Source organism: Anabrus simplex, chromosome 6, assembly GCF_040414725.1.
Source record: "Anabrus simplex isolate iqAnaSimp1 chromosome 6, ASM4041472v1, whole genome shotgun sequence".
In the NCBI taxonomy this organism is placed as follows: Eukaryota; Metazoa; Arthropoda; class Insecta; order Orthoptera; family Tettigoniidae; genus Anabrus; species Anabrus simplex.
The window spans coordinates 332,187,041-332,213,221 of NC_090270.1; the positions used below are offsets into that span (position 1 = coordinate 332,187,041).

General features: G+C 37.6%; 1 protein-coding gene across 1 annotated transcript in view; it reads right to left on the reverse strand.

The window, feature by feature from the left end:
• LOC136876544 (mitogen-activated protein kinase 15) overlaps positions 1-26,181 on the reverse strand; it is a 103,919-nt gene that overhangs the window by 43,954 nt on the left and 33,784 nt on the right. Inside the window, exon 5 of the mRNA XM_067150584.2 lies at positions 17,676-17,815. Coding sequence (XP_067006685.2) covers positions 17,676-17,815 — 140 coding nt within the window. The remainder of the gene's footprint in view (positions 1-17,675; positions 17,816-26,181) is intronic.

Below are 26,181 nucleotides of genomic sequence, written 5' to 3' on the forward strand. Positions count from 1 at the left end.
AAGGAATGTTTGCATTTCATACAATTGTTTAATAGCATGAAAATAAGTGTATACTGGTACTCAAGTGCATATTTCACCACTTTTTGCAGCATAGTTGCATGATTATATTGGTGATTTATACAGCATATAAACTGGTGTCTAGTTAGCAGTTAGGCCAAGGTCACTTGTCAGCATACTGATTGGAGGAATTTTCATACTCGTCACTTACACCTGGAATGAATAGAAAATAGGTTTATATTTGCTGTTGACTTAGTTTATTATGAAGAACTATTGCTATTTCTTGATGGACGCAGTATTTTTGCAACTGTCTTGACAGGTCAGAGCAAAATGTAGTTTAAACTGAAGTGTCCCATTTACGGCTGTAACTGTGGAGGCTGTCGAGGTGTGGGCATTGCCTAGTAACATTGAAAGCACGACCAGTGCATTATCTTTATTCTCCTTATCAAAAATGTGCACAACGTGCAAAGCACAAAAACTAAATTACATTACTCCAGTCCTAGGTTTGTTACATACTGTATATTCATCTTACTCCAGCATACCTTACACGATTCACACACAATTTTCATTTGGGTGATGAAATCCCTTATTTTGGGGGTACTTAATGAAAACCATGTGTTGCATTATCACATTAAGTGTTTAAGCTAGTACTGTAATCTGCTTGTTTCCAATCATCCCTCATTCAGGCATCTTCAATAAAAGTCATTCCAGATATAGGTGCATTTTTCTATGAGAATTTGCAGAGTGTTCTCATACGTCTCAGTGTTTGGCAGGTGTATCTGCATTTTGATGTCTTCTGTGAAAAGAGTTTCTTTTAGTAAGACACCCAGGGTTCGTTTCATATGAGCTTTAATTTCTCTAGAGTTATCAGGTTGTTCATTTTAAGTTTATCCCAGATTATATCGATCCTGTATGTTGCTATTGGTGTTATAGCTGTTTTAAATAGTATCATTGCTGTATTTGTTGAAAGTTTTTGTGGTGGTTTAATGTTGTAAATTACTTATATTGCTGATGTTGCTCTTTCTTTGATCCGATTGTTGAAAGATGCCAATGTTTGAAGAGTAACTCATATTTGAATTGTGGTACTACTTCAAGAGGTTTATTTTGAAGGGTCAATATATCTTTTGGAGAGAGTTTACCACCTCTTTTGAAAGTCATTTGTTTAGTATTGTTATGATATGGCTGCTGAAGCCTACAGCCTGGACCTTGCTCGAAGTGACTCACCTCTTTCCTCACATGAAGGAGCACTTAGGAGGCTAGGGAATCTCTTCAGATGAGGTGAAACTTTGTAACAGTGTGGCTGAACACTCACGGACAGGATTTTTACCAGGAGGAAATTTCAAACTTATCCCACGAAGCGACAAGTTTCCGTATCGGTTTAGGCACTATGTTGAAAAATAGCCTAATCTGTGCACTATCAGCTGTGCCGGTTGTATGAAATAAAATGTAGAAGTTTCACAGCAGGCTTTGTAACCTTACTTTTTGATCACCCTCCATATCTAGGGATTAGAAATTGTATGCCGCCATCTATACCCTCTCGCCCAACATTCTAATAATGAAATTCTTTCAGACTAACGTGACTCGAACTTGCTAACCTCTGTCAGAGCATATAAACTTTACTCATTAACGATCATAGCCACCAGGCAGACTGGATTAGAAGGTTACTAATCCTTAAGCATTATTTTCCATAAATTTTGGTGTAGTTACAAATCTATAAATTTAAGCAAAATCTTAATTTTAGATTTGAATTAGGAGCCATTTTTATTTCATTCAATAAAAGGATTTCAAAGCTACTTTGATCCCTTGTTTCAGCATTACATTCCCCAAGTATAATCAGTAACTCATCAGGTCCCAGTACTGCTGTACACTAATGGTTCACACATCTCATCATTGTTACTTTAATAAACTTTCTTGAACATGCAATTCTCTGTGTACTGCCCAAATTTCAAATGCATGCACATTTAATATATTGCAACAACTTCTGGTAGATGTAGACATAAGCTTTTGGGCTTTTGCCATCTCAAGAAAACAAGGTGAAATTCTTCAAGTTTTGCAGAAAACTTTTGCGTCTTTAGAAGAAAATCTTGACTGTTTACAAGGAAAACAACCAGAACATTGAATCTAGTGTTTTCTAGATCACAAGGTTTCTTGTTGGATCCAGTTCAGACTCCTGCAAGCACTGGTCTCCTCATAAAGCCTGAGTAGTTCAGTGGTGGACTCAGCCAAACGAAGAGTGCAATCAGCAAGACAGTGCTGCGAGGTGTTTACTGGGTGCTACATTGTCGATGATGGGGGATATCAGTGCAGAAGAAAGACAAGGAATCTCAAAAGAAGGCTGCCTGTATGCACGCACAGTAACGGCCACTTCATCAAACAGAGACTTATTGTGAACTGCCCTAGGGCTTGAGTGACAGCTTAGGAGTGTTAAGGAATTTATTTTGGTTTTATTTTGAAAATTCAACCTTTACAATACCAGTTAATTTCTTCCTTTCAGAAGAATATCAATGAATCCTGGTATCTCTCATCTTTGTTAAAAGAAATCTTTAATTTAGAAACACAAAGTGTATTCTGAGACTTATATTAATGGAAATGTATATGCTTATTGTGTTTTTGTATCTCAATATGCATGTGTTGCTATAATCATATGCTTTCAACAGTAAATTTTTAACTATGCAAGGTCTACCAAAACTCTACGACAAAAATTTAGGAATGGATTCCTTACATAGAGAAAGAGGTTATGACAAAATGGATCTGGAAATAAACTTACAGATTTATTCAAACTTCGTGACACAAATTAATTTTAGTAATAATTTACATGTCCTCATGTAATCATCCAATAGTCTCATCAACAGAGGTTCGCCATTAACATCTGGGCAGGTATTTTTGTGATTCCTTGTTGGGACTATGTTCTTCTGAATAGGCTTACTGGACAGAACTACATGAATTTCTTGTATACTGCATTGCCTGATTACTTGGAAGACATGCCACTTGCATCCCGTCGACAAATGTTTTTCATGCAAAATAGTGCTCCTGCACATTTCAGTCTGCTGCCCGCAGGTACCTGAATACCCATTTTCGTAAGCTCTGGACAGGTTGAGAAGGACAGATTGCTTGGCCACTACCACGCTCTCCTGACCTGAACCCCTTGGACTCTTACGTGTGGGGACAGGTTAAGCGTCTCATGTATGCAACTCCTGTTCCTGATGAAGCAACTTTATGTGGGCGCATTATGACAACCTTTCAGGCAGTACGCACTACACCAGGCATTTTTGATCACGTGCGTAACTCCATGCGATGATGAGCGGAGGCTTGTATTCAAGCTGAAGGTTGTCACTTTGAACATTTCCTCTGACACATGCTCAAAGTGTTTCGGCTGCCATTACAGATGTACGGTGTGAACGTACAAAAGTTTGAATAAATCTGTAAGTAAATGGCTCCGGACCCATGATGTCATTAACTGTTTTGTTCTGTCTATGTGAGGAATCCATTCCTAAACTTTTGCCGTCGAGTTTTGGTACACCCTGTAGAGTTCACAGACAGGATTAGAAACTTAGTAACATTATTATTTTTTAAATTGAATACTTTGTTTTCATGTTTAGTATTTTGATTGTCTTTTTACAAAGACTAAAAATGTACCATGATTTATTGATGTTATTCTGAAAGGAATAAATGAACTGGTAATGTAAATACTTGTTAAGGTTGACAATACAGGTAAGTGAATTTCCTTTCTTGTAAGCTTAGGTTTTGTGTGTGTGTGTGTGTGTGTGTGTGTGTGTGTGAATTACTGTAACAGCATTGAGAACAAAGCGCTAACAAGTGTACTTGTGTGCTGTGTGTATAAGTAGCTTTTAGTAGTAAAGTAATAAATCTTAGTTTCTACCCTAACAGTCTAGTATTTATTTATCCATTACCCCACCATTATGTTTCAGTATATTTGACTTTCTGAATCTAAAACAGTGGCGTATACTGAGGGCTACCAAGGCTATCAGTGAAGCCCAAGCCTCAAATGAGAATGATTGAAATCTATATCTTATTGTAATGTAAGCATCTGACATATTCTTCCATTTACAGAACTTTAAAGTATTGAGAAAGAATGTCACTCGTATTTCTGAGAGCAGGCATCGGAGACTAACATCGCAGCCCAGGCCTTCGGCCCACTCCCCTCGACCCGCTGCGCAAGGCTTGCTGGCGAATGTCGGAATGGTGCAGGGAACGAGGGGATCCTAACCTTGAGCTGGGCTAGGCTTCGGTCCGTCAAATCGCCGCTGCTAACGAGAGAGACAGCGGTGGAAAGAGAAGGGCCATAGACTCGAAGTTCTCCGGAAGTGTCCGAATAGATGGGATTCACCCATGTGCTACAGTATCACGAGTTTGTTTTCGCATGTGCAGGACATCTTACGGGTTGCTTATAGTTGGAAATTGGTATATTTCAGTTGATCTCAGAACAATTTTAGTTTTATCTGAAGTTATGTTTAACGTGACTGTGACCTTGTGATGTTACTTTTGTGAAATGGCTGAACCGTGTGTAAGTTGTTGGATAATCCATTCTTGCAAATGAATATGAAGATAAATTGCTGATAAATAAAAATGGTAAGCCTACCCCACCTCTTACAGTTACAGTGTAAACAGGAGAAAAACAAGAATCCATACAAAGGGGGATTTCAACTTAAGTATGAAAAGTATTTGTGGTTATGTAGCTCATGTGAACTTTACAAACTTTATTGTTGGCCATGCTCATTGTTTGCAACTGAGAAAATAATAATAATAATAATAATAATAATAATAATAATAATAATAATTGTACCGGGAGGTACACCTCTACGCCGCAGATTTAAATCTTGCGTCAATTAGAACTCCTCTACAGGAGAAACACAACTTGGAACTAGACCTACTTAAACTTTTCCTCAGAAGATGTCATCTACCATAATTTTGTGATTATGAAGTTGCCAGTACTGTGTGAATTTCAACTTGTTTTGTTTTCTATTGATCAAGAAGTGTGGACATTCTCTCATAGATGTTACTGCTAAAAGCTATGATCATGCACCCTGATGCTAAGTGAAAGAACCTTTCTGAAGAAATTTTGTATTCGTAAGTTTTTTCTTTACTAAATTTTGTTCATTTTTGGGTTGGCAATATTTATCTTTTCTTTCCACCTGTTTTGAATCCAGCCAATCAAGAATTTCTGTAATTAATTTTCCACGAGTCCCGTATTTCTTCTTCGATATTGAATGTAACTTGATTTTATCCAATAAAACGCTGTCGGTGTGTCTTGATTATTCATGAAAGGTCTAACTTTCCCCGAGGGTTTATTAACTGCAGATTTTCAAGTCTCTTGGCCATTTGATCAACATCTAAGAGTGAGCGAGTGTGTGTGTGTGAAGCAGGAGGCAAGAGGTGCCTCTCATCAGGCAGTAGTTCTTCAGCAAGGTAATGGCTGTTTAACATCTTTATTTCTTGCTAGCTCCGCAGTTTAACCCGAGGGATAGGTCCGAAACTTTAAAATGTAACCTTCTCTAAAATGTAACTTCTGCCGGCTAATGTGAAAATTTCATAAAATCTGTAACTGTAATTCGGGGATAAAGAGCGATTTACCCTCTCGAGCTCCCCTTCATATTGGTTTGAGGTGACTACGTTTTGTAACTGGTTTTCTTCCTTTCTGTAATGTCTTAAATTCTTATATGAGTCACCTCCATAGTTTGGGAATAGCTCCTGTTTCATCGGCCTAGTGCCTTTTGGGTTTTAAGAATGCATATTTAGGAGTGCAAGTACACGCCTCCATTCAATTTGGCGTTTCGGGCCAATTACTTAACCTGTTCTTTTTCTGCTAAGGCCCAGTAGGTTGGGTACAAGATACCCCCCATTTCATTTTTTTTTTTTTTAATTGTGCCTTGATGGCAAGTAATTGTAAAGTCTGATATTGCCTTGAAAAGGCTTGAAAAAACAGAGCGTGTCAACTCTTCAAGTGTGGTAACTGTGCCTCTGGGAGGCTTGATATTTGAAGTTGGGAGCAAGTGTTCTGGGGACTAGGGGTTTTCTACCCTTGTGTAAAACAATCTTTTGTAAGGTCAAGCTGAGAGCTCAGGAAATGTAAAGCATGGGGCTGGAAGTCCGGATTACTAAACTGTCACTAAATTTTGGATGTACTGTACTTGCCTTGTATAAACTGTCATGGTACCTGGTATGTTATTGTTATCTCACCTAGTGAAAATTTGTTAAAGTTTTGTTATATCACCTTTGTTAAACTTTTAAATTAACTGATTTTGTAGTTAGACCCATTCACCCTGGCACCTTTCACCTCTGCTGGTCCACGGGTAACAGTAACAATAATAATTGTATAATGCATAGTCTCTGGAAAGCCTTGATGGTGACCTGATGAAATGAATGGTGAAGACGTCATAAGCACCCAGTCCCCGAGCTAGGGGAATTAAGAGTACGATGAGGCTGATTCGTTGGCTACTATCTACATTGATCAGGTGTTTAGTATTGGCAGTAGCAGAGGCTAGGTCTTGTGAACCATCCTTAACACAGCAGGCTTCTCCGATGGCTATTAGCTGCATCTCAAAACCCTTAAGGCTTGACGTTCACTAAACCAACTATCAAAACTGGGTAACCTAAGTCTAGTGATAGCCCATGTCTTGATTGCAGCATATGCCACTGCTGAAATATCTGCTATCTTGCTGGAATCTTACAAGTTGAGCCTCACTGGAATTACCTTTCCTAATTCCAAACTGCCTTCTATCAAACCAGTTAGTAATTTTGCAAATGTATCTAATACAGTCAGAAATAGTAAATGTACCAGAGGTACACCTTCTCCAGCTATTTAAACTGCGCGCCTCCTCTACGGCCATCTATGCCAACGGATATGAAATTTTAAACCCCCAAAAACTTTTTGACAGATGGTTCTACCATTGATTTATTTGCGCACTCATAACTAGAGTAACTACTTAACAGAAATTTTTATTTAGAGAGCTGGCACACTGTTTTTGAGGATTGTTTTCTTAAATATACTGAAGTTGTTAACACTTCAGTTGGGTCCTCTATTGTAATTTATCTATCATGCTAGTAAACATGTTCTAGCCAATGAAACATGGGGGTGTATATGGCACTTCAGCCTATCAGCATATTATAGTTCAATTTAATCCAGCAATTTCTCCTATGGAACTATATAGGCAGGGCACTTTAGGGCTGTCTTGTCTGAATTGCTCCAGTGGAATCTATCAGTCACTACTGATCTGCATTTAAGGCAGTCATCCAGGTGGCATATTCCCTATCTGTTTTCTTAAATGATTGCAAAGAAATTGGAAATGTATTTAACATCTCCTTTGGTAAGTTATTCCAATCCCCAACTCCTTTGTATAAACAAATATTTGCCCCAGTTTGTCCCCTTTAATTCCAGCTTTATCTTCATATTGTGACCTTTCCTATTTTTAAAGACACCACTCAAACTTATTAGTCTATTGATGTTATTCCATGCCATCTCTTCACTGACAGCTTGGAACATAACACTTATAGATGTTGATTAACATAGGGAACCTAAAATATTTGTCCCGAATGAGTGAATTTATAATACCAATATAATAGTCCTTTATTGGACATTATAAATTAGCACACGAGGGCAAAACGCAGGCAACCAAGAATGAGTTAGCTGGAAAATTTATAATGTCCAATAACTGACCATTATATTGGTATTATAAATTCACTCATTCGGGACAAATATTTTAGGTTCCCTGTGGGAATCAACATCTACATCATTTGATGGCCAGGCAGGCATCTATTTTTGGAAATGAGACATAGCTCTCATAGTGCATTGGCACTGCTGGTGGCTTCAAATAGCCTATGCAGTGGCCTCCACAGTATGCACTAGCCTTGCGTCTTGGGTGGTGTGCTAAGTCCCAACTGACGAGCCTAACTTAGCACACGAGGGCGAAACGCAGGCAACCAAGAATGAGTTAGCTGGAAAATTTATAATGTCCAATAACAGACCATTATATTGGTATTGTACATAACACTTAGTCGAGCAGCTCCTCTTCTTTCACCCAGGTCTTCCCATGATATAGATGATTCCCATAGGGAACATGAAATATTTGTCCCGACAAATAGGAAAGTTCCTTTTGGGGATCATTGTAAGTACCTAGGTGTTAAGATCTGCAATGGGGTATTCACATAAATATGATTGTAAATAAAGAGTACAGATCTCTGCAGATGGTTATGAGGTGGGAGTGCTAGGTACCAACTGATGAGCCCAACCTAGCACATAGGAGCAAAATGCTGGCAACCAGGAATGAGTTAACTGGAAAATTTATAATGTCCAATAACGGACCATTTATATTGGCAAGTCTTTTCAGCCGAAACTCTGCGACGGTTTTGTAATTCTACTCTTTTGTCGGAAATCGCTGAGACAGTATTAATACACTGTCTCCTTGTTTGACATTTTCGAGTTGGAGTCTATCTCCGTGGAAATTATTTCACTTTATCTCCCTGCGAGATATGGACTTAATCCTCATAGTAACTTAAATTAATGAACTGCTTCCTTCTCCTACGACTGTGGGTGAGTTACTATTTATTTGAAACTTGATTATACGCAACTTCTCCAAGTTACATCGGGTCTGTAAACTCTGTTGGTTAATATGCCCTACCGGGAGTCGTTTAATTTCCGTGGACTGTAACCTACTGCGCAACCTCTGGCGCATCCCGATCCTGGAGTAACGAAAGCCAACTTCCGCTTACCGTTGTAAGAGGAAGAGAGAGGTGGTCTGCCGAGAACATGGAAGTCGAACAGACGTGCATGTATAGCTCCGCTATGATGTTCAACTTCAAGATGGTGCCTGGTTGATCCAGTGCATTTTCGGGGTCACATTCCCCGATTTATGAGTTCCTGTACTCTGGACGAACTTTTGGAGCATCGCAGATGTTGTATTTTCTACTAGTTTTATTTGTTTGAACTTCGGCCTAATGTAAGTACGGGGTCCTTCCTCTACGTCACCGTCAAGACTGTAAGTTATAACTTTTCCTCTAACTTTATCTACGATTTCGTCGAAGTGATTGTGCTAGTTGGGTTGTGATACATGGAATGCCTCTACTGGAATTACAAATCGAAATTTACCTGAACTTGAATTTAATAATAGTAATAATAACTTTTTCGGCGGTGTGCTGTGATTAGAAATCAGTTCCCATGCTTTGTATCGTTTTCCAAACTAGGAACTGTTCAAAATTGGAAACCTTAAAAATGTGTTACTAATATTGTAAAATTTATTCTGGTCACCTTTCCGTTATTTTATTTTCAAAAAAGGTGATGTCTTAAACCCTTGTTAGAGGGCCTACACTTGGGTAACGAAAGATGCTAAGCGAGGAAGTTGTATAAGGTATTTCTGTGCGAATTTTCTGCTTATTTATGCCTTTCTTTTTAGACTTTTCTTTTCCCTTTGTGAAATTGCGGTTTTCTTTTAAAGCGGTCTGTTTTGCCATTGTTGCGTTTCTCGTTGGGATTGGTTCACTCTCTTTGAAGTGAATGTTAATTGTTGTTGTTGTTGCTATGGAGCCGGATTTGAGGGTTGTTGACAAAAGGTTTTATGCTCCTGTGGGATGCTGTAATGTTGAAAGCTAATATTTGTCCTTAATTTTTGGCTTGCTTATCTTTGGTTTTTGATTTATCTCTTGGTATCCCTGTTTACCCGCCTGATATGATTTTCCTGATTTATTCTCAATTTATTTCGGGTTTTTCCTTGTTTTCCTCTATTTGGGTGTGGGTACAATGAACTTTGTACCACCTCCTCGCTTAGTACCTCAAAGAATTTCTGTATTCACTTAGTACCTCAAAGAATTTCTGTATTCACTTAGTACCTCAAAGAATTTCTGTATTCAATCAATCAATACTGATCTGCATTTAGGGCAGTCGCCCAGGTGGCAGATTCCCTATCTGTTGCTTTCCTAGCCTTTTCCGAAATGATTTCAAAGAAATTGGAAATTTATTGAACATCTCCCTTGGTAAGTTATTCCAATCCCTAACTCCCCTTCCTATAAATGAATATTTGCCCCAGTTTGTCCTCTTGAATTCCAACTTTATCTTCATATTGTGATCTTTCCTACTTTTATAGACGCCATTCAAACCTATTCGTCTACTAATATCATTCCACGCCATCTCTCCGCTGACAGCTCGGAACATACCACTTAGTCGAGCAGCTCTTCTTCTTTCTCTCAATTCTTCCCAACCCAAACATTGCAACATTTTTGTAACGCTACTCTTTTGTCGGAAATCACCCAGAACAAATCGAGCTGCTTTTCTTTGGATTTTTTCCAGTTCTTGAATCAGGTAATCCTGGTGAGGGTCCCATACACTGGAACCATACTCTAGTTGGGGTCTTACCAGAGACTTATATGCACTCTCCTTTACATCCTTACTACAACCCCTAAACACCCTCATAACCATGTGCAGAGATCGGTACCCTTTATTTACAATCCCATTTATGTGATTACCCCAGTGAAGATCTTTCCTTATATTAACACCTAGATACTTACAATGATCCCCAAAAGGAACTTTCACCCCATCAACGCAGTAATTAAAACTGAGAGGACTTTTCCTATTTGTAAAACTCACAACCTGACTTTTAGCCCCATTTATCAACATACCATTGCCTGCTGTCCATCTAACAATATTTTCGAGGTCACGTTGCAGTTGCTCACAATCTTGTAACTTATTTATCACTCTATAGAGAATAACATCATCCGCAAAAAGCCTTAGCTCCGATTCCACTCCTTTACTCATATCATTTATATATATAAGAAAACATAAAGGCCCGATAACACTGCCCTGAGGAACTCCCCTCTCAACTATTACAGGGTCAGACAAAGCTTCACCTACTCTAACTCTCTGAGATCTATTTTCTAGAAATATAGCAACCCATTCAGTCACTCTTTTGTCTAGTCCAATTGCACTCATTTTTGCCAGTAGTCTCCCATGATCCACCCTATCAAATGCTTTAGACATGTCAATCGCGATACAGTCCATTTGACCTCCAGAATCCAAGATATCTGCTATATCTTGCTGGAATCCTACTAGTTGAGCTTCAGTGGAATAACCTTTCCTAAAACCGAATTGCCTTCTATCGAACCAGTTATTAATTTCACAAACATGTCTAATATAATCAGAAAGAATGCCTTCCCAAAGCTTACATACAATGCATGTCAAACTTACTGGCCTGTAATTTTCAGCTTTATGTCTATCACCCTTTCCTTTATACACAGGGGCTACTATAGCAACTCTCCATTCATCTGGTATAGCTCCTTCGGCCAAACAATAATCAAATAAGTACTTCAGATATGGTATTATATCCCAACCCATTGTCTTTAGTATATCCCCAGAAATCTGATCAATTCCAGCCGCTTTTTTAGTTTTCAACTTTTGTATCTTATTGTAAATGACATTGTTATCATACGTAAATTTTATTACTTCTTTGGCCTTAGTCTCTTCCTCTATCTCGACATTATCCTTGTAACCAACAATCTTTACATACTGCTGACTGAATACTTCTGCCTTTTGAAGATCATCACATACACACTCCCCTTGTTCATTAATTATTCCTGGAATGTCCTTCTTGGAACCTGTTGCTGCCTTAAAATACCTATACATACCCTTCCATTTTTCACTAAAATTTGTATGACTGCCAATTATGCTTGCCATCATGTTATCCTTAGCTGCCTTCTTTGCTAGATTCAATTTTCTAGTAAGTTCCTTCAATTTCTCCTTACTTCCACAGCCATTTCTAACTCTATTTCTTTCCAGTCTGCACCTCCTTCTTAATCTCTTTATTTCTCTATTATAATAAGGTGGGTCTTTACCATTCCTTACCACCCTTAAAGGTACAAACCTGTTTTCGCATTCCTCAACAATTTCTTTAAACCCATCCCAGAGTCTGTTTACATTTTTATTTACCGTTTTCCACCGATCATAGTTACTTTTTAGAAACTGCCTCATACCTGCTTTATCAGCCATATGGTACTGCCTAACAGTCCTACTTTTAAGACCTTCCTTTCTATCACATTTATTTTTAACTACCACAAAAACAGCTTCATGATCACTAATACCATCTATTACTTCAGTTTCCCTATAGAGCTCATCTGGTTTTATCAGAACCACATCCAAAATATTTTTCCCTCTGGTTGGTTCCATCACTTTCTGAATCAGCTGTCCTTCCCATATTAACTTATTTGCCATTTGTTGGTCATGCTTCCTGTCGTTCGCATTTCCTTCCCAATTGACATCTGGCAAATTCAGATCTCCCGCTACAATCACATTTCTTTCCATGTCGTTTCCCACATAGCTGACTATCCTATCAAATAATTCCGAATCCGCATCAGTGCTACCCTTTCCCGATCTGTACACTCCAAATATATCAAGTTGCCTATTATCTTTAGAAATGAGCCTTACACCTAGAATTTCATGTGTCTCATCTTTAACTTTTTCGTAGCTTACAAATTCTTCTTTCACCAGAATGAAAACTCCCCCTCCCACCTTTCCTATCCTATCTCTACGATACACACTCCAGTGCCGTGAGAAAATTTCTGCATCCATTATATCATTTCTCAGCCATGATTCAACTCCTATTACAATATCTGGTAAATATATATCTATTAAATTACTTAATTCTATTCCTTTCTTTACAATACTTCTACAGTTCAACACTAACAATTTTATGTCATCCCTACTTGATTTCCAGTTCCCTGTTCCCTTATCACCGCTCCCTAGGCCATCCCGTTTCCCTGAATGTACCTCCCTATTACCCTTCCAAACAAATTTCCTAACTTATACGTACCACTGCGGTTTAAATGAAGGCCATCCGAGCGCAGATCCCTTTCTCCTACCCACCCATTAGGATCTAGAAATTTCACTCCCAGTTTCCCACATACCCACTCCATAGTCTCATTTAAATCCCCAATCACCCTCCAGTCAGTATCCCTCCTACACAGTATTCCACTAATAACAATCTCCGCTTTCTTAAACTTCACCCGTGCTGCATTTACCAGATCCCACACATCTCCAACTATGTTGGTACTTATATCAGCTTGCCTTACGTTGTTGGTACCAACGTGAAACACTACCACCTTCTCCTTCCCCTCCTCCCTCTCTTCTACTTTCCTCAACATCTGCCTCAACCTAATTCCTGGATAACATTCTACCCTGGTTCCCTTTCCTCCACACACTTTCCCCACGTGTCTAACGATGGAATCCCCCATGACCAGAGCCTCAACCCTACCCACCTCATTTGATCCCCTCCCCTCCTGGTCAGCCCTATCTTTCCTGATAGCTGCAGAAGCTACTTCCTCCTCCCTTTTCTCCTTCCCATGACCCTGTTCCACCTGTCTTTTCCTATCCTCTACTCTACATTTCCCTTTCCTACTTTTTCCCTTCCTCCTACTTCCACGCATCTCAGCAACAGTTCCCTGTCCCTCATCTTCCCTCTGTTGTTCTACCTGGAGTGACTCGTACCGATTTCGCACTGACACCTGTCCTGAATTCTGATCCTGAATAGACCCCTTGGCCTGCAATCTCCTTCCCCTTAGAACATTAGACCACCTGTCTTCTACAACTCCTCCCTCTCCTTCCCCTCCTACTGTAACCTGTACATTGTTTGGGGGAGTCCTATCTTCCTTCCCGTCTTCTGTGAGAATCCTAATTATCTCCCTCAAACTTTCCAACTCCTCCCTCATACCCCTCAATGCCTCACCACACCCACAATAAGTACACTCGCGCTCCTTAGCCATTCTATACTTAGTGTATTTTCTAAGAGAAGAAAAGTTAACTTAACAAATTTATTTCATGCAAATTAACTAAGTTAATGGTGCGAAAATAATTAATCTAAACCAAAAGACTTTAAAACGTATCATGATTTATTGGTAATTTATAAATAACAAGGTAGGTTAGGCTAGTACTGAAATTTTATATTGGGTCCCAATAAGTTAGGCCGGTTCGAACCGTAGGTTAGTTGTGTTTTGGTATTATTTCTCTTTGAATATTTTTCTTATTCCTGTTGATGTTCTGAGTCCAGAGTTATTTTAATTTTACTTTTTACTTCTTTCTCTTATTAAATATATTTATTTACTTCAAAAGAACCTGGACGTGTTATTATTGTAGTATTTGAAACCATACAGTGATAGTTATTTTCATTCTTTCCATGGCCTCTGGTCGTTTGTCTTATTCGTGGTAAGTACCTTTGGTGATGGTTTACTTTTGGATAATTTTGCTTCCACCTTGTTTGGTTTTTTTTTAAACCTATATTTCTTGTCTTGTTGCTACCTGTGCGGACACTGTGGGGATGGGTGTTTGTGCGGGTCAATCACCCAGAACAAATAGTTGCTTTTCTTTGAATTTTTTCCCCGTTCTTGATTCAGGTAATCCTGGTGAGGGTCCCATACACTGGAACCATACTTTAGAGTCTTACCAGAGACATATGCCCTTTCCTTTACATCCTTATTACAAACCCTAAATACCCTCGAACATGTGCAGAGATCTGTACCTTTTATTTACAATCATATTTATGTGAATACCCCATTGAAGATCTTTCCTTATATTAACACCTAGGTACTTACAATGATCCCCAAAAGGAACTTTCACCCCCATCAATGACGTAATTAAAACTGAGAGGACTTTCCCTATTTGTGAAACAACCTGACTTAACTTTGTATCATATTATTGCCTACTGTCCATCTCATAACATTGGAGGTCATTTTGCAGTTGTTCACAATCTTAACTTATTCATTATGCTGTACAGAATAACATCTGCAAAAAGCCTCATCTCTGACTCCACTTCTTTACTCATATCATTGATATAGTTTATAAGAAAAAGGTCCAATAATACTGCCTTTAGGAATTTCCCTCTTATTACAGGGTCAGATAAAGCTGCACTATAATTCTCTGAGTTCTATTTTCTAGAAATATAGCCACCCATTCAGTCACTTGTCTAGTCCAATTGCACTCATTTTTGCTGGTAGTCTCCCATATCTACCCTATCAAATGCCTTAGATAGGTCAATCTCGATCCAGTCCATTTGACCTCCTGAATCCAAGATATCGGCTATATCTATGAAATCCTACAAGCTGAGCTTCAGTGGAATAACCTTTCCCTTACACAAACTTCCTTCTATCAAACCAGTTATTAATTTCACAAACATGTCTAATATAGTCAGAAAGAATGCTTTCCCAAAGCTTACATGCAATGCATGTCAAACCAACCGGCCTGTAATTTTCAGGCTTTCTGTCTATCACCCTTTGCTTTATACATAAGGGCTACTACAGCAACTCTCCATTTATTTGGTATAGCTCCTTCATGCAAACAATCAAATAGGTACTTCAGATATGCTACTATATCCCACCCCATTGTCTTTAGTATATCCCTTGAAATCTTATCAATTCCAGTTGCTTTTCTAGTTTTCAACTTCTGTATCTTATTGTAAATATTGTTATATGTAAATTTTAATACTTCTTTAGCATTAGTCGCCACCTCTATCTGGACATTATCCTTGTAACCAACAATCTTTACATACTGCTGACTGAATACTTCTGCCTTTTGAAGATCCTCACATACACACTCCCCTTGTTCATTAATGATTCCTGGAATGTCCTTCTTGGAACCTGTTTCTGCCGTAAAATACCTATACATACCCCTCCATTTTTCACTCAGTTTTGTACAACTGCCAATGATGCTCTCCATGTTGTGTTCTTTCCTAGATTCGATTTCGTAGTAAGTTCCTTCAATGGGCCCTTGCTAAATATAACAGAGGAATTTTACATTACTTTAGATCAATATGCCAACCCTAATTCTAATCTAACTGAAATTACAGATAAAATAAACATCTTTAACACAGCCATCTCTTCTTTAGAAAAGGCTTATCTTAAAAGAATCAAACAAAACCTGACACGTCAAAAAACCACACTAAGACACGCCCAGCTCCGCCCTTACCCCCTGAACAGCTACTCTACCTGCGCCTCCGCGCCTCCCCTCATAGCAACTAACATTAGCCCAAGACGAACACTGAGCAGTGCACAATGTGCTCCCAAGCTACACACAGTGTCAAATCAACAACAGTAGTAAGTACATCCATACACACATTCATTCCACATGAGTAATAGGCATTCCCAAGTACTAAAATTGAATTGCCTTTCACTTTTTTCTTTCACAGAATTGTTACATCCATACACAACTGCGAAGGGAAGGAGCCTCTACTCCAGTCAAATGCCACATAGCATAATTCAACACAGTACGTTACGACTTACCTTCCAACACAAACAGCACAGATTTTGTGTGTGCACGCTTTAGAAATCTACATTTTCTGCTCGAGTCTCAACTGAATTTACACAATCCCATATATTGCTTTTCAGAATTGACATGAATTTTAACACATGTTTTATCTCTACAGTTAACATTAAGTGTTCATAATAGTTGCTTATCAAGACTTCAAGGACAGAGCTAATTAGTTTTTAAAAATTAAGGCAAATCAATATTGGGCAACAAGATTCTATCACAGTATACCTTTGAAGGTTTAGGAAACAAGGAAGTGCAACCCACAAGCCCAAAATTCCATAAGACTAACAAACTGATCAATGCACATGCTCTTTTTGTGTTACCATAGATGTTTTACAAAGCTAGAACCTAATTTCAGAAAAACTCATGCCTATGAACAATCCAAACTTTTATAAATGTTTTTATGTACGTTATTCATGAAAAGACAGTGTATACTAAGTTCCCAGTTCAACGATTGCCCCCAATCATGAGAATAATTTGACATGTTATTGTCATATGGCATTCTTTGTTCGATCTAGTAATGTTTTATAATTGCATGATATGTTATGCGATTGTGACCAGCTGAAGATGACCTAGAAAGGTCGAAACCAGTCCTGTAATTTTAATTGAATAAAATAAGTATTGATTAGGTGGAAGTCTTCTCATTGTATTTGTTTCAAACTTTAACCAAGAGATGTTAGTAAATCTTAGGATTTATCCATGCAAACTGTTAAAAGCTGCTTTGAAGGTTCCCACCACTGTCTTGCAGATTTAGGTATGTTTCTTTGTTGGCAATTTTTTGTTCTCAGTCCACTCACCACTGCGTAGCTTCAGTCTGTGTCAAGTATCGAGCGCATGTACAGTCATCTTAGAGACTTATTAGTAGTGTTTCTTGTGCATCTTTGCTTCTGAATGAGTGATTTTATACATAAAAGATTTCATGAACTTTTAAGTGAAACTGAATAAGGACAATTTTTATGTTAAAAGGATTGCTAAGGTGATTTGCTATTAGCCTTTTTAAGTAGATCCTAAATAAACAATGAAAAATAAGTTAAAAATGCATATGCAATAGTGGAAGATATGTAAAGAATGAAACCTCAGTAAAATACTTTTTTAATGAATAAGGTTTTAGCTGTTTGCATGGGTAAATCCTAAGATTTACTGAAACATGAAACTATTGATTGGACATTTCCCCAGTAAATTTTTTCAAAAAATATGTAGGCATCATTGTATCAGAAATATTTACAGAGTTCAGTTATGCATAACAAATGAACTATAACAAATATTAAAGCACTTCACATCAATCTTGACCAGAAAATGGCAAAATCAAGTGCATTCCATGTTGCATGAAAAAGGTATCTTTGATGCAGGAAGACTGCATTACACCGCACGGCTTACAACTTACCTCTTGGAGCTGGACAAGGAATAGAGGCCAGTATACTTTGCATTACTCCCACATGTGTGTCACCAGTGAAGAATGGTTTACCAGTCAACATTTCACCCAGGATTAATCCAAGACTCCACATATCAACACTCACTGTATACCTGTGAAAGTAAAGCACATTCAAGTATGCATAGAAACAGCTCAAGATAGACATACACTTGTCTATGCTTATTGCACACTATCTTGCCAAAAAATGCTCCAACTACTGGGGAATAACACTCTTCTCATGGGCTTAAGATTCTTGAGAAAATCTTAGAGAGCAGGTTGCAACTCATCTTAAAGCCACAGTTTGAAGAGGAACAGTATGGCTTCAGGCCTAACAGGTCCACAACAGACCTAATCTTCAATGTCTATATGTTAATGGAAAAATATTAGGAAAAAGGCAAAGATCTGTTTTTGGTTTTACTTGACATTGAAAAGACATGACAGCATTGCAAGAGAGAAGCTATGGGAATGCCTCAGAAAAAGGAATGTGCCAGACGGACTGGTGAGGAAAGTTCAGATGCTGTATGAGAACTGTACCAGCTGTGTGCGATTAGGTGACCGACATTCATTCTGGTCCAAGACTGAAAGGGGAGTCCAGCAAGGCAGTGCACTATCCCCATTATTGTTGATCACCATCATGGATGGCATAATGAACATCAAAAAAAACCTCTGGTGAACTGAATGCAATGGCCTTTGCTGATGATTTTATGATATGGGGAGAAACTGAGGAACAAGTACAGTCAATACTCAATGAATGGAAGGTTAAGTTCCAGGAGTTCAATCTCAAGATAAACTCAAAACAGTAGTGATGGTAATCAACAGAGTGACGACCAGCAAACATCATGCTAGGAAACCATCCACTAGAAAGTGTGGAAAGCTTTACGTACCCCGGCAGTTTAATCTCTAGATACACGAGCCACAAAGGAGGTGGCAAATAGAGTGCAGAAAAGCTCTCAATTTTACCAGCAAGTGTAAACACTCCTCTGGGATTACAAAGTATCAACAAAATCAAAGCTGTTGATTTTCAATCAGTACTTGATACCAATCTTGAGCTATGGTATTGAAACCTGCACTCACTAAGAAAGATTCATCAAGGTTGCAAGCATCTGAGATGAAATAAGCTGGGATTGTTACATCATTGTTACCAAATGAGAGTTGTTACTTGTAATTTGGTAGCCAACCAGGCAAAATACTGTTTAAATAGGTACTTCAACCTTAAGGTCAAGATTTGTAAACAAATGACAGCCTTTTTAAAAATGTCTGGAACTAAAATTGCTCTAAGTTTTTGAAGCCTATACAGCAAAAAACTTAACAAAATTTGAATAGAGTTCAGAACAAAGTCAACAACATTTGGTTAAGAAATTAAATTAAGGCATCAAATAAAAAGAAGTCTCTTAAATCTGCAGTTATATAAAGTTCATTTAGCGTTAGCTCAGGCTTTACATTCATTAGAATGGAACTCTTTGAAACTACATGTGGACAATAAATTGTTTTGTTGGATAGGAAGCAAGCTACTCTTGACAAGAAAGTATCTCAAAAGCATCTCAATTACAGTTTCCTAAGCATAGTTTAGACACGCAAAAAGCAGTTCCCTCTCAGGACAACACACCTACAGTAGCTAATTTGACAGACGTTCAGTTCTCTGAAGAAGAGATGGGGATTTTGAATAGAGGCTTAAAACAACTGGCCTAGCAAGAAAAAAAACAGGATATTATCAATACAGTAGCTGAGATAGAGGGTAATATTACTAAACTCCCTTTGGAGACAAAATGATACCAGATTTGAGGTAAAAAAAAGAAATTACCAAAATTAGCAGACCACAAAAAATTAATCCAGAACGTAAAAAAAGAAAATAGACAACATTATGTAAGTAACACTCATGTTTTATCACACGTAATAACATTGTCACAAAAGCGGACAAAGGAGGATTCACAATTCTCCTGGAACAAATACATTCAAAAAACAGAATTTTTTAACAAATTTACATGATAGTCAAAGATCTAACCACAAGAATTCAGCAAAATTTAAAAACTCTAGTAAGTTCTTTTCAATGAACAGGAACAACAAAAACTTTTTAATATTAAGCCCAGTATTCCGACAGCCAGAGCCTTACCCAAGATTTGTAAGGACATTCCATACGCCCTATCATAAATTGTAGAAACAGCTCCACCTATAAAATATCAAAATTTATTCACGGCTTCTTAAGAAACATTACGTATTCAATAATAAACATCCCTTAAAAAATTCAGTTACTTTTTGCGAAATTCCGAACAAGTTTAATCTGTGTCCCAATCGCACAATGTGCTCATACGATGTCAAATTTGTACCCAAACATTCCTACCAAAGAAGGTAAGAATCATCAATGATAATATCAAAGCAGCCTTAGTAAGATGGAAACTTAAGAATTCATGAAGATTTTAAATTTTGTCTTAAACAATAACTATCTCTCTATCAATGGAAATTTCTACCAGCAAAAAGGCTTAGCAATGGGCGACCCTCTTTCTGGCATCCTAGCAGACATTTATATGGATACAATAAAACACACAAAAATTATAACACAAGTAAAAGGTGTGTTTACGGCTCAGATTTGTAGACGATACTTTCGTAATTTTTGACAAGATGCCACTAATAGTGATGAGATTTTGGAGTCTCCAAACAAAATTGATCCCAATGTTAAGTTTAATATAGAGGACGAGGTCAAGAATTCCTTAAACATTTTGGATTTAACAGTTACATGCGGACATAATACCTTTGATTTTCGAATATACAGGAAACCTACACACACTCCTTTAACTAGTATGAATTCATCTCTACACCCGAAGTCCCAGAAACAAGCCTCTTCCTATAATTTATAGAGCTTTTAAAATTCCTTTCTCCCAACAATTTAAAAATTGAACTGAAATACATAAGGAATCTGGCTCAACTCAATGGGTTTAAAATTGATATGGTTAACCATTTAATTAAAATAAAAATGACATTGTCCACTAATCTCATCCCGGACAAACCTAAAACTAGTTTCACCACATTTACATATAACAACTCAGCCGTCCATCAGATCACTACTTTAAAGAAGCACAATATTAATGTAGCCTTCAGGACATTTAACACCAAAACATTTTTTAACCACAAGGTCAATTACAATAGCAACCATTATTCTAAGTCTGGCATATATAAAATAACCTGTACACAATGTGATTTTTCTTAATATAGGTCAAACTGGATGGAGCTTTCACACGAGATTTGAAACATAACGCTTAAAAACACAAGTTCTCAGCAATTAGCCAACATGAGAGAAACGGGCCATCACTTATCAATAGAGAAAAATCTTATTAGAAGCATAGGTAAAGGGAAATTAATGAACGAACTGGAAAATCTACACGTTTTTGGACCAGACCTATAATAGAAATCAAAATCTTATCGATGTTAACAAAATTAAAAATCCTTAGTACAAATTAACACCTAGATTAATGGACATAAATTTTGCAGCTAACTCATTCCTGGTTGCCAGCGTTTCGCCCCCTTGTGCTGGGCTGGGCTCATCAGTTGGTACCCATCACACCTACCAAGACTCTGGCTAGTGCATATCATGGAGGCCACTGCATAGACTAATTGTAGCCACCGTGAATTCAAATAAAAACAAAATCCCTCAAGTATTTGAGTCTCCACGCTCAAATACTTCACCCACCATGCCAAATAAGCCTGCCCATACCACTTCTAGAAGCTCCCCTCCAGCAATAGCACATATGCCCATAGACCAGCCTACCCCCACTCTCCCTCCATGCCCCACCTCTCAATCACTGCACCAATACAACATCAGAAGTAGAAATGTTAAGATAGGCACTGCCAGAACAGACAGGTATGAATTGAACAAGTAAGTCATTTTACAGTTATGAGACGTTAGTTTAATACATTTTGTCACAACGCGTGCTCTAAATTGTTAATTAAAATTTCTTTTTTACTTCATTACAGATAATCTTAAGATCCCTCCCAAACACCGAGCAACACAATGGGAATGATTCATACAAGACTGTATCAAGTGTCTAGGATGTTCCTTCTCAATTAAGCAGCATCCCAAAACCAAGAAAGCCTAATATTGTACTCTTTACAATTCCACATTACATAATACCCGAAGTCAAGCCGCTTACAGTTTCATTCACAACAACGTTCTTGATCAGTGTTTTAAATCTCCACTAGTGTGTGACAACACATTTCAACATTAGTTACATCAAGAACATGAAAATGAAAAGCGAGTCAAATAAGCCCCAGTATCAATATCCTCTTTACTCAAGACTTATGATAGAAGATCCATTTTAGTTCTGAACATATTTTTAAGTTAGATAGAATAGGACCAACAAGTTTTTATTTGTGTTAAAACACTTAATTTATGTTACCCACAGTTATGTTTTGTTCACATTTTAAACATTATTATCCTGGCATGTTAGTCTTAAGAGATTAACATTTGTATATTATACTATATATGGTTAAAGATGTCCCAAACCTTGACCTAAATGTTGTCTACAGGGTGAAGATGCCCAAATAATGGGTGAAACATGTACCTGACCTGCTAAGTCTACATAAATAGATGTAGATTCAAACCACATTAAACATGGAAAGTATTGAATAGGTGGTTTTATTAAATTATCCTTGAGATTCTATGCCTAGCATAATCTTCAATAGGAACAATAATTAGTTGTTACTTGTAAGTGGTATGTTCCAAGCTGTCTGGAGGGATGGCATGGAATGACATCAGTAGATGAATAAGTTTGAGTGGTGTCTTTAAAAGTAGGAAAGATCACAATATGAAGATAAAGTTGGAATTCCTGAGGAAAAATTGGGGCAAATATTTTTACAGGAAGGGGAGTTAGGGATTGGAATAACTTACTAAGGGATATATACAATAAATTTCAAATTTCTTTGTAATCATTTAAGAAAAGGCTATGAAAACAAGTAGACTTCCTTTATTGTAGAGGGAATGATTTTTTCTGGTGGTGTTTTATTTGGGGTGTTTGTGTCCCAAATGAAGGAGTTCTGTAGGTTCCTCACAATTTAGAATGTTGTTGAAATATTTAGCCAGAATTTCTGCATTGTCTTTATTGTTATGAGCTAGCTTACCATTTTCATCCTTCATCAATAGGCTCCAGGGTTCATATTTTTGGAGCTGCTTTCTGAAAGTTTTGTAGTAGTTCCTTGAATGAGTTATTGAATTATTCTTAAATTAATTGCAGTGCGTCCTTTTGATGCTGTATTTTTCTTAAGCCTTTGGTAGTTTTTCTCCATTTCACTAGATTGATAGGATATTTCTGAATTTTTGGAACTGATGTGATAGTCATGCCTGATGTCTTTTCTCCACTCCATATTCACTGTTCCACAATTGGTGTTTTTAATGTGGTTTAATTGCAGCTAGGTCTTCTGTAATTTGTTTAATGTTGTGTACAAAGTCTTCAAGTTTATCTGTGATCTTGATTTTTTCAGTTGCTTATTGGAAATTTTCATTGTTGATTAGCTTGGTAGGATCTATTTTTCTTTTAGTTTTAGAGGCTTGCTTTTGTTCTCTCCTCTGGGGAGTGAGTTTAATTTTAATTTTAACTACGTAGTGATCTGCAATTCTTGTCGGGTCAGGTACATCCTGCTACCATATGCAACAGGAGACTGTACTACCTGTGAATGTCCAAGGGTTGGGCGGCTGTTACCAAACCTGACAAACTAAGGGAAAACCAATGGCTATGGGTAGGAGTTCACCCTTAGGGGGCTTGTTCAAGCCATTGTGTAAGAAATGACAAATTCAACTGGAAGCTGCTGCCTTGCAGATGTGGCAGGGTACTGCTAAAGGCTAAGGGAGATAACCCTGACAGAAAATCTTCTCTAACCTTAGGCCTAGCAAGTCAGTTTGAGAGCAACTACAATCGCTTTGAGCCTCGGATGCAAACAAATAACTTGAGTAGAAGATAGCACCCGCAAACCCACGCCAGGTATGATGGCTTACAGCCTGATGATAGGCCAAGCCTTGCAATTGTGCAACAACCCCAGAGAAGACACTCGAATAGGAACAATCAATATACTGAGCGACTGGGAAATGTGAAGAGTTAGTGGATATCGTGGAGAGAAGGAAGATATCAATCCTAGGACTGAGTGAAACTAAATGGAAAAGTAAAGGGAAGAAAGAGTTGAAAAACTGTACTCTCTACTGGAATGGTAACAACAGATGAGAAATGGAGTAGGATTGATATTGTCTAAAGAGTTAGATGGTATTACAGAGATCCAGTACATCAATGAGAGGATAAATGCAACAGTTCACCTTGGGAAAGAGAAGCTGCCACTGGTGCAAGTGTGTGCCCCTCAGATGGGTTGCAATCAAGATGAAAAGAACAAGTTTCTCGAAGACCTACAAGAGATCATCTGTGAAGAGAGGGCAATCATCGGGGACCTCAATCCACAGCTCGGGACAGACAGGAAAAGCTATGAGAAGGCGATGGGACCACATGGCTATGGGAGAAGAAATTAGAAAGACTAACATCTCGTAGAGTTCTGCATAAGAAACTGGTAGTAAAAAGCAGTTGGTTCAACAAGAGTCAGTCACAAGATTACCAGTTACAGCTGGGATGGAAAGAGCAAGACTCGTTGACTATGTCATTACAGTCAAAGAAAGTAGTAGACTTTGACTGATGTCAAGGTGATTCCAAGTGAGGACCTCAATAGTGACCACCGGTTACTAGCAGATCTGAAAGATATTAATGTACCAAAGATAACCAGGAAATTACCCAAGATTAAGGTGTGGGAACTACAACAGATAAGGATAAAGGACCAACTATCAGGACCATATAAGAGAACACCTGCCTACGAAAGAAGTGGAGAGTGGTGAGGTAGAGTGGACAAAATTTTAAAACACCTTTATAATAGAAGCAATAGAGGTTTGCAGAAAGACAAAGTGCAAGAGTAAGGGAAAAACAGACACCCTGGTGGAATGAGAGTAAGATCCTCAATAAAGGAAAAGAACATGGCACAAAAAGAAAGAGAAATTCAAGCAAAAACAGGTAAGGGACAAGGGGAGATTAGAGACCTTGAGCAAGTTTACTGGGACAAGAAATTGAGAGTTAAAAGTGTAGTAGAAAAGATAAAGTGCTGGGAAAAATTCTCAAAAACTGAAGGAAGACAGCAGAGGCAATATGAAACTATTGTTCAGAGTCAAAAACAAAAGGAATTTAGTTGAAACTATCAAAGCAATTTAGGATCCTAATGGAAACCTGGCCAGGAAAGAAAGGGACATCAGAGGTTCTGAGGAATCATTTTGATCACCTATTGAAGAAGACCGAAGCAGATCAGAACAGATCCCGTCCGACCATGCTAGACATTTCGAACGTCCAATTCTTCAGTTTCAACTTGCTACCAAATTTATCAACAAATTAAAATGTCATTACACTGGTCTGAACCAAACAATATGTCCTCGCTTGCTGTCGACCTTACAGGGCGAGCTGCCATGCTGCCGGTTATGTAATGACCATGCTAGCCATTTTAACAAGTTCTTCAGTTTCAACTGGTTACCAAATTTATCAATGAAAGGTCAGACAGCAAGCAAAGAGCAAGAACATGTATGTTTGATTCAGACTAGTGTAATGATATTTTGTTCATGGATAAATTTGGACAGGATTAAGACGAGGAAATTCATATTTATGTGAGAGGTGTCAGAAATATAGCAGACTTAAGGAAAGGAGAAATTTTCAAGAAGAGAGCAGAAAATATTTTAAGTTCAACATAGCGACTAAATAGGTGTTATTTATTTTACAAATTGAAAATTATTCTATCTTTAAGTGTTTTACTAAATGACAAAGTAAACAAATTTAGACACAAAGAAACATTTCCTTTTTAGATGTAAATAAGGCTGCAGTTTCGAAGAGCAGAGCAGATTTAAAATGTTAGCATATAGTGACTTAATAGATTTTATTCATTTATGATTTTAAATTTCTTATCTTAAAGTTTGTAATAAAGGTCATAGTAAAGTTGAAACAAGGAAATATTTTAACAATTTCAAGATTTATATATAATTCTGTTGGTAAATATATTCGTCGCAATGTACGAAGTCCAAATATTAGTTGATGTTTTGGCACCGCTGAAGGAGAGAGTAGTTAGCTCTCAAATGATGTACGGTAATTAAGTATAATAAAATATAAAATGTATTGACAAGGCAGGAAAGTGTTCTATAGAAATCTCTAATCTCCTCGGGATCTAAATTTTATTTCAAGTTATTGAAATTATGAGGTGTATATAATACCGTTTTTGAGCATGCATACCATATAATTGAATCACATGTATCTATGGGCTTATACTGAATACACTATTTCTAACAGAACCGGTACTTAAAAATAGATGAACTATTTTACAGCATCACCTTAATTATAACACTTATTACAGTAACATTTTAGAAGACTGGATACAGTACATACAGTAGTGAAAGAAACATACCTTCGTTAACACCTTTGGAAAAAAT